Source organism: Parus major, chromosome 10 (genome assembly GCF_001522545.3).
Source record: "Parus major isolate Abel chromosome 10, Parus_major1.1, whole genome shotgun sequence".
Lineage (NCBI taxonomy): Eukaryota > Metazoa > Chordata > Aves > Passeriformes > Paridae > Parus > Parus major.
The window spans coordinates 2888138-2898483 of NC_031779.1; the positions used below are offsets into that span (position 1 = coordinate 2888138).

At 44.1% G+C, this 10346-nt stretch overlaps 1 protein-coding gene across 4 annotated transcripts in view; it reads right to left on the reverse strand.

The window, feature by feature from the left end:
- Nucleotides 1–10346, reverse strand: part of TMEM266 (transmembrane protein 266) — an 81702-nt gene that overhangs the window by 10452 nt on the left and 60904 nt on the right. For all 4 annotated transcript variants that reach the window (XM_015638671.2, XM_015638673.1, XM_015638669.1 and 1 more), the window contains one exon: nt 7827–8013. In XM_015638671.2, the coding sequence (XP_015494157.1) occupies nt 7827–8013 (187 nt within the window). The remainder of the gene's footprint in view (nt 1–7826; nt 8014–10346) is intronic.

Below are 10346 nucleotides of genomic sequence, written 5' to 3' on the forward strand. Positions count from 1 at the left end.
TGAGTCATATGGGAGCCTCAGCTGCTTTGGACATTGAAGGTTATAAACAATTCCAGTTACCTCCCATTATATTCTACATTGCTGAAAAAGGGAGTTCAGAAGAATGCAACCAATACCCAACTGAAAGCACCTATCTGTGCATATAAAATGTACCCATAAAGGCACAGTTGTGCACAGCACCACAGAACACTGCTGAAGTGCTTGTGGGGATTCTGAGATGAAGTCCCTGCTTGCAGTGGGGGTCCCATGGGATCAGGATCAGCTGGCAGCATGCAGGGAGTTTGGAGTGAGCAGGAAGACCAGCTTTTACACAAGAGACAGAGTACTTGTATTATTTACATTCTACACAGTGTTTTCTGCTGTCAATCTATTCCACCTTCAGCTGCAGAAAAGAAATTGTCTTAAGAAATACTTAATTCTTCACAATTTCCATGGGTTTTTCTTAAACCTCTTTTATAAAATTTTATTTTTTTAATTTTTATTTTATTTCTACCACCTTGGAATTTTCAGGATACAGATTTAATTTTTTTTCTTTCCTCAAAATAAATCCATCTACTCCAGTACACAGAAATATTACCTGCACTTCCTTATCCAGAAGACAGACTTTGCATCTTTACCTATAAAGATGCCCAAATGGTATTTATAGCAAACTAAAAAACTTGCAGTAAGGAGGAATGAAAAGCATTTCCCTCTTAATTCCCAAGAAAATGGCAATGGATGATGACTGGGATCATCTTGCTACATGTTCCACCAGGAATCACAGAAACTTCTGTTGGAAAAGGTCTTTAAGACTGAGTGTACCAGTAAACCTAACAGTGCCACTGAGCCCTGTCCCTCTGTGCCACATCCACCCTTAATAAATGACCTCAAGAAAATCTGGATGATAGGAAATTCAGTGATGAAGATCCAAAAGGTGTGAGGTGAGAAGGAAGAGTGAGGCAGCTCTTCATGTGAAAACTTGTGAACAAGGATGGATCTACAATCTTCCCTGCAGAGTGGGAGGCGGTGAGATCCTGTGGAGGGATTCAGCTGAGAGTTCTGCTGAGCAGGGGAAGGAAGGAAGGAGTAGAACAGGCTGCTCTGTGGTCCAGGAGCAGAGTTTGCTCAAGCAGTGTGGGCTGACAGCTCCAAGGGGTGAGGCAGCAGAGCCCACAAATGGACAGTGGGGCTGACTCCAACAGAGTCAGAAATCCCATCCCACAGAAGGGAATGTCTGACTGGGAAGGCTGCTCAGACTCTGCCCTATCTCATAAACCCAGCCTCCCCTGCACTGTAACCAACCCCCTGCAAGGCTGTTCACTGCAGTGCACTTCCAGCTCTGCCTGCTGCCCAAATCCCAGTTATTGAAAAAACGTGTGGTTCTCAGTCAGGATCTGTCTGACAACCACTGGATTTTGTCTGATGAAGGTTTCCAAGTCATCTGCTTGTTCTTTTCCTGCAGGACTCCAAACACAGACTGCAATGGTTCAGGGAGTAATAAACTACTTAGAGTACAGTGCCATATAATCTCATCTGACCCAAGAGACAGCATTGCAATCTCTCTCTCTTGGCCCCATAAAAAACTAATAAATTTGGTGAAACATATAAATGACATTCCACCCAAGGCAGATCTCTTTCAGTTCTATAATGCTTCAACAGTGAGCTTTAATTCTTTCATCAATCCCTTCAGTGAATAATCTGCAACTCCCCTGCATACAAGAAAAGGGGGTTTTATTTTGAAATATTTCATATTTAGAGTATTTAATTTCATATTTTTATTGCCATTGGTTGTACTACCTTCTGTCTCTCCAAGCTGAATTTTCTGAACTGGAAGGTTATTTTTTCTGCCGTGCAGCCTCCCACTGAGTCCTCAGAGTAATGTCTTACCCCAGCTTCCTTCCAGAAAACAGTCTTTACTAGGAGGTTTCTAAAGAGGCAGACCTTTCATCTGTTTCAACAGGAAGCAGGAGCAGCCAGCTGGCACTTTCTAGGAGACTTCCCCTGCTTTTGGTTTGAAGACAGATTGCCACATTAGTGCAAGCTGCAGTACTCACACCACTGTTCAATTCACACACACATCCAGCAGAGGCTGGATGGATGCCTGGGCACATGGATATTCCATCTTGACAACAACTGTAAAGTCAGCTTGCACACAAAAGAGAGCAACAGCTTCAGCCTGGTTCTAAGTAAGAAATCAACCTGTGGTCAAAGTCATTGTGCAGAAGGAAATCTGGGATATGCAACAGGCTCCATTATCAGCAGATGCTGCAGCAGGAGCACTGTGAGCTGAGTGAGCATGGCTGGGATGCAGCACAGCTCTGTGTCAGGGTGGCTGTGGGCACAGGACAGCCTGGGGACTCTCAGAGCTCCTCCCCAACCTTGTTTCCTGAGCATGGATCAGCACATCCAGGTATGAGCTGGCTCAGAACAGTCAGCCTGAAGCAGACTCAGGGAAACCTGTGCCTCTCTCTGTGAAACAGCAGCATTGGCCGAGTCTAAAATGCAAAGCTAAGGAAGAATATGGCTGCCACCAAAACAATCATCAAGACAAGAAAAAATTAGGCAAAAAGATTCAAGAACAAACTGTTATAAACTGGCAACAAATAAATGCAATCTGAGAATTAGGAAAAGACTTTCAATACTTCAGAACCCGAGCTGCTGGAAGGGCAGCAGAGGGCAGAACACACCACTGCTGTCACAGCAGCACCATCTGCTCATGACAGGGATCCTTATCAAAGGGCTCATGCTTGGGCAGTGGAGAACATTCCAGTTGTGTGTTCCTTTACCTGTCACCAATGTCTTCACACCTCTTCACATTAATGATGAGAGAACTTCACCTTCACAGCTGTGATTGTAGGCTCACCCCTTGTGGGAGTGAGCAGTTTCTACCCCACCCATTTGGTGACTATGAAATACAAGAGCCTGACTCCACTAACTGCACACACATTTCTCTAAGTGTTACTTAAGGTTTCATTTCTTTGATTCCTGTTTGGCTGGTCAGTGCACAGAGAACCACAAAGCCTGAAAGAGGCAGCTAGAGAGAAGCCAAGCTGAAGAAGTGTGCACTTAGATACTCCATTTCCAGGAGTAGACTTCAAAGTAGATACATTTCAGCATTTGAAAAGAACCATAAACTATTTTTTATCTATTGTTTTGCACTAACAGGGTTCTCTTAGAGCACTAACAGATGATCACCAAAGGAACTGGCTTAGAGTTAAAAGCATCCAACCAGCTCAGACTGCCTTGCAAGGAACAACTAACAAAATCCTTCCCAGCACCCTGCTTTGCCTTCTCAGACAGCTTATGAATAATCTTAAGGGAAGCCCTCTGAAACTCCAGAATTTTTCATGCTCCCCTCCCAATATCCTACTTTCTTCACTTACAAAACAGTGGGTACCTACAGAAAGGGCAAGCTTTGCTTTTCTTTAAATGATCATAAATTGCAGCAGTCCCCCAAAGCAAAAGACTTACTGCTAACCCCATAAAAATGGAAATTTTACTCAGAACAGTTAAAAAAAGATTTTTAGTGATGTGAAATTCCGGTTCTTGCTCAAAGGTACAGAAGGGTGGTATATTAATCTTACAATATGGCAGTACTGTAGAATTTCAAAAACTGAAATGATATATGCAGGAAAATGAGGAATTTCCACTAGGAACTCTAATTCATATGTTATGGGAGAGATTAAAGAATAATAAATTTTGGAAGGAAGTATTAATGGCTAAAGGGGGCACAGTGAACCTGGCATTCCCTGAAGCCTGGAACTTTGTATACCAAACATTAAAAATGATTTGTGCAGAACAAGAAAACATTAGCTGCTATTCTCACCATGACCAGTTACATGCTGTACGGGGTAAGAAGTCCTTTATAATTTAGAACTTCCTTTATAATTTACAGATTAATAGACAAAATGATATTTGCCATGATGTGAAATGGCAACCATCTCTGGGAAGAGAAAAGGAGCACTCAGGGTATTTCCCTGCTCTCAGAAAGGCTGACCACAATGGTCCTGAACATCATTAGCGATGCTGCCGTGCACTCACAGGCAGCAGCTTTCAGCCCAAGCTCTTCACAAACAGAGCTGAAGTGCTCTGAGAGTGCAGCAAATGTCAGAGCTCTGCCCTGGGTTTGCAGCTCCTCCAGCCCTGCCCTTCTCTGGGATCTATTTGTTTTCTGCTGTTGATATTGGTATCCTTTGACTTGCAGGCTGAAAACTGTTTCAGCCTTCATATTTGTCTGCTCTGAGATAAAATGCTTGGCAAGAGAAAAAAAACCTCAATTCAAAGCAAATTAAAGGTGAAAAAACCTCCTGATTCTTTTCCATATTAATTAGGAAATACCAGATATCCTCCATACACTTTCCACTGAGTTATTCCTACTGTGTCAGGACATCTCTTGGTGAACTGCTCTCAGGAGAAGTGTGAGGCAGCAACCAGCTCATTGTTCCCAGAATTACCACAGGAGGTAAATGGCCTTTGGGAGGAGGCATGAAATGTTACATGGGGAGTTATGGGACTTTCAGAGCCCATTGCCCATCTGACCAGAGCTCTTGCTACTCCCAGTCATGTACCTGCAATTAAGGCACTTTAAATACAAAGAGAATGAGATCTCCTGAAGGAAAATCTGGGGGAAAACAATGCAATTGAAATCTCCCAAATCAGCCAGCACACACAGAGCTCTCCTGGTGCAGGTCACTGTGTGTCCCTACACGAATTCCCTGAGGTGCTGCACATACCATGTGGTACTGGGCTTACCTGACCTACTTTACTGAAAGTTGTAGTAAATGGTTGCACAAAATCCTCTGTAAATACCAGAGGACAAACTACAGCTGTCCCTGAGGAGCTTTACCTTATGCACTGTCCCATAAAACTGCAAGGTAGGGAAATGAGTAAAAAGTCTCAATGCTTTCTTATTCCATCAGCTCTTCATGGTGAAGAATTCTGCACTGAATGTTTCCATTGTTCAATATAGATGGGGGAAATAAGATTAGCCTGAGATGGAATATCCCATTTTCTCATGCAGTATGTTCTCTAGCCAATTCAAGCCTGCTGGTTTGGCAGAATTCAGAGCTCTCTGAAGACAGTGATTTTTTTTGAAGGCTGACAAAGTTTCATTTGGCAAAAACACATGCATTCCATTCCATCCCCCAGCCTCAGGTGTTGCATGTAGGGCTAATGTTCTGCCAGAGCACAAAACAACAGCACATCAGAGCCTGTTCTGCCAAACAGCTGAATCGTGGCTCTGAACTGCTGCTTTCTTCTCGACAGTGGAAGTGACCTGGTCCCTCATTTCTCCTCTCCCTTGCACTGCAATAGGCCATGGCAGGTATGTTCCAGAGCTCACAAGTGCAAAAAGTGGCACTCAGAATGATTAGCTGCAGTCCTCACTCCAGAATCTTTAAGAAGGAAAAACACACCATAGAGAAAATGGTTGCAAAGCAATCCCTGATGTGGTCTGACATACAGGAGAACTTGCAAAATATAACCCTTGTCCCAAAGGTCAGCTGTTAAGACATGGGTGGGTAAAGTTCCAGGCAGAGCAAGTGGTGTGGGAAGCCCTGAAGGCAGCACAGCAAATGTGACTGCAGGACAGGCAGGAGGATAAAGAATTGTCTGTCTGTGCCACATCTCTGAGTATTTCACATGCCTGAGCAGGTGGGGAGATGGCAGATCCCACACCAACTGCATATGCCCTTCCCACACAGAGGACATGGAGTCACCTTCAGCTGTGCCCTGCTTTCACCTGGCACAGCCCAGGCAGTGCTGCCTGGTACCTGCACTGCTCAGCAGGGTGCACAACAAGAAGATACTGCCAGCATGGCAAAGGGAGGATGCTGAAAGCCACTGCAGCAACTGCCAGCCTACCACTATGAGTAAGAGCTGGTACTGGAGAAGAAAGCCTCAGTTGAGGTGGGGAGGGAAAAGAATGAGGCAGAGCTGGCCCAGGATTCTTATTGCCCACAGGTAACTGCCTTCTCCAGCTGTGAACTGAGATTTCCAGGTTACACAGGAGCAATCCCCTAAACCAGCACTGCAAAATAATCCTGGAAATGCCCTGTGAAATCCCCTGGACTGTGCACACTGAACACCACTGCTGGTGTGTGGTGTCTCATGCAGTCTGAGCTGGGCCCTGTGCTGGCAGCCCCATGTGATGACAGACTACCACAGACTGCTGGCCCTTGCTGTAAAAACACAGGGAACTTCTTCTGTCCAGCTCCTGCCCCATTCCACAGAAATTACTTGTTCAAATACAGTCACCCTCATTTAGGTTCTGACAACAAGCACTCAATGCATCTACAAAAACATTGTATGCAATATATAATACAGTGCACAAGAAACATTTCCTCTGGTACTTTTGGATGATCTCCAGGAACTGGAAGCTTATTCTGCATACTCAGTATAAATGTTTAAATATAACATAACTGCACCTTACCCAATATGTGAAGCAATCCATGTTCTCTTATTTGCTGAATGACTTTTTATCAGTGAAAATCAAAAATCCCTCTAATCATGTAACCTAAGTGCAGAAATCAATCCAGAAGATTGGGTATCTACTTTGTTGCAAATGTGTGCTGCATTTTACAGGAAGACATAAATAATGACTAATTTTGTTAACCTGGATGTTGGAATGAATACCTTAGACAGAAGAATTTTTAGATCAACCTCCACAGCACTAAAATTTCAGCAAGCTTCCTTACAATGTGTGCAACACTCTTCAGCTCCGAATGTAACCCGCAAGGAATACATGCATAAATTATAATATAACCACCAGGGAAACCTCTGAAACACTAAAAAAAGAGGGAAATGCATTTTAGGGGTCAGTCTGCTCAACTCTCTGCTTTTAAATACAATTTCATATCAGGAATAATTAATGACTTTACTGTAGTTAGTACTTAGATATTATAAAGAGGAAAAATCCAAAACAATTTCTACGTGCTTTCACTACTCTGTAAAAGAAAGGATTATAATTTGAAAATTTTAACAGCTTTTAGAGCATCAGTGCCTTGAATTCTAAGGAGTTTGACCAATATAAAGATACTATGCAAATTTCTAATTCTAACTGATTCAGAATAATTAAGCTAATATGCCCAAGGAAGACTAACATACCACTAAAACATTCCAGAGTGTCTCCTCTGGAATATTAAATTAAACTAGGAGACATTCTGCACTCCACTGGAAGGGCTGGTGGATCACAGGAAAGGAGCTTTGTCTTTTCCAGAAAAAAATTCAGGTCTAGCACTTACATAATAAAATCTGATCCAAGTAAATTTAACTGTTGTTATCTGCCTGAAGCACTGAGCTGCCCAGCAGACACCCTGAGGCAGCAGAGTGCTCCTCACCATGGCCACGTGGCACTCAGACATGTGAGCAGGATGCCCAGGCTGCACTTCCCTCCTTCCCTGGCACCAGTGCTGCCCTGCCCAACACTGGCAGCTTTAGGGAACTGCTGAGAGCACAGCCTCAAGGCAAGGCCCACAGCTGATGCAGGAGTCCTCTCCAAACCACAGAAATGCAAGTGGCCAAAGACCAAAACTGTTTTTCAATGTTTTTCCCAATTTCCCTGCTTTTACCTCTGAGTGATTATCCTTTGGCCAACTTTCATTTGGCTGTTGCTTCTCAAGTGTTTGATGGATGTAATCATGAGGACACTGGGAAGGTACATCAGAGCCATTTTCTTCCCCTGTCACTCTTCTGGCTCTGTTTAGAACCTGCTCCCAATTACAACAGCTCCTGCCACTTGAGAGCAGATGCAGCCTCTCTGCAGCAGTGGGAAGCAATCAATCCCTGCTGCAGTGAAGGTGCAGTGGGATCCCACTGTGGAGGGATCAGCTGTGCAGAGCAGCACTCACCTCGTGCAGGTCGCAGCTCAGTGATGTTCTCAGTGGCTTCATCATCTGAGTCTTCAGTGGCCACCACCTTGTACCTCTTGCTGCTCTGTTTGTTCAGCACGTGTGGGACCTGCAGTGCAGCCTCTCTCTCTGCAGCCAGGTCCAAATCCTGCTGAGCAAGGTGGGCTCTCAGCTGCCTGATTTCAAACTAGAGATAAAAACAACACCACAAACTGATGTCATGTGAGCACGGCCAGATGTTTATATGCTGCAGTTGGGGACCTGTTATTCATCACTAAACACTACAGTCTGGTAAAACAAATGGTGTGGTTGAGCCAGGACATGAGTCCAAGCTGCTGGTGCTCTCCCAGAGTCTATGTGAGCTCTATCACTTCTCACATAATCTAAAGACAACAACTGCCTCATGCTGGTCTTCTGTTTTGCACAGCTGTCTCCTGAAGGTAAAATTTTGGACAATTTTAACAAGTCTTCCTGCCCAACCTCATGTAACCTTTATAGAAAGAGACCACTTTTAACAGGCATTTAGGCTCATGACAAATATACCTAACTAGTTTGTAATGAGGCTTCCAGTGGAGGGGAGGTTCTCTGAGCAGGACCCAGAATGTTTCTCCCTCACTGACTAGACAAGGGGAGGATACTACAGTCCTCTTCTGACTTGAAATATTCTGTACTCAGCAGTGTGCAAAAACCCCTGGGGAAGGTTACCACTTTTCTGGCCATTCCTCTCAAACATGTTAATTAATTTCTGCAGCCACAAGGAGATTTGCTCATGACTAGTGTTATAAAGCACACACCTGACAAAAAGAAGCTACCAGGTACAATCTGACTGAGGGATACAGCAGATTTCTCTTGTTTTCGATGGCCACACATCTTCCACAATGCAAGAATGAAAATGGTTTTTTTTTGGAGAGGCTGCAGAGACCCTTTAAACCCTTATATAAGCAGGACAAAATTCCCTGTGCCACACAGCACAACTGTGGGGCTGCAAAAAAGAGTTTCTCTTTAACAGAGCAACTCTAAAATCAGTAGTACAGCAGTGACCAAGTCATGTCTAATTCTAGAGTCTATTAGAGAATTCTAGAGAGAAACACAAATGAGGTGAGTAACAGGCAAACTCAGGCAAATTCAAATGTGGCACTGCTGGGCCTCTGCTGGTTCAGGGCCTGAAGAGCAGGAGGACACAGCAGCTGCCACTCCACACTCACAGCACACAGAGAATTGGCACCTCCACACTGGAAAAGTGCTGTGGAACAGCCTGGGCTGAGTGCATCTGCCTGTGCCTTTTGCCCCTCACATGTGACTCAGATCTGCTTCACTGGCAGATTTTGGAACCCATCACCACACCCTGTTCATTCCATTGCAGTCAGATGTGGTGCAAACACCAGGGATGGGAAACCAGACAGAATTTCCACAGGTTTAGGAAAGAAAAAGGGATTCCAGTTTGCCACACCTGGCCACTATCTGCTTTCCAGAGCATCTGCACAGGAACTACAGTAACTGGAAGGCTCATTGCAAAATTCAAATCTAGAAAGCCAAAGGGCAGTTCAAGCTTTCCAGATCCCATTCAAAACTAACCAGAGCTCTAACAAAGCACTCAGCTTTTCCTCCCTCTGCAATTCAGTGCACAGAGGCCTGGCAGCTGCAAACAGCTGGCTGCAAGTGATCACTGCTTTTCACCAAAGGTCTTTTGGCAGTGGCAGTCAGGAGTCAGGTGCAATTAGCAAATGTCAAAATACTGCCCTGATCACTGATTTCCTGCAATGAAGCCTCCAGATTCCTGCAGGTTGCTATTGTGTTAACCTATTGCTAGGAAGAACTGGCACTGGTTCCCAGCCTGAAGCATCCTGAGGCTCAAGGTGCTTGTGCCAGTATGAACATAGGCAATTTCAGGCTTTATCCTTGACTTGAAAAAATCAAGGAATCACAAGGAATACCTTACATTCCACCTTTAAAAGGAAAAAGATACCTTTTCAGATGCTCCCTTTGTTTAATGGAAGAAATGCACTCAAACATGTTAGGCAAAAAATAAATTTGGGGATTTTTTTCATGTTGTCTAGCTCAATTATAATTTCTGTTTTTCTACATTTCAGCCTTCAAAAACATTCACATGTGTCAGAAAAAGAAATAACTGTTATTAAAATGCTTAATTCTGGCCTAGAGGTATGGTATGATTTCCTTTTTTCATGAAAGACAAAAAAACTTGGCAGGTATTTTTTAAACCAAGCAGAACTAGCTAAAAGTCAGCTCAATAACTATGTCTGCATCAGATCCAATTTAAGGAGCTTCAGCATTTACAAAGATTTGCTGAGCATTGTAACAATCAGAGCCTGAATGCATCGCTGCATTATACAGGTGTGAAGAAGGAGCCCACAGCAAAAACGGGGGAGAGCCCAGCCTCCTGTTGCCCGCTCACAGTTCCCGGGGATAAAGGAGCATTTCCAAACAGGACAGGTTATTGCCGGTCCCCAACAGGACAGGTTATTGCCGGTCCCCAACAGGACAGGTTATTGCCGGTCCCCA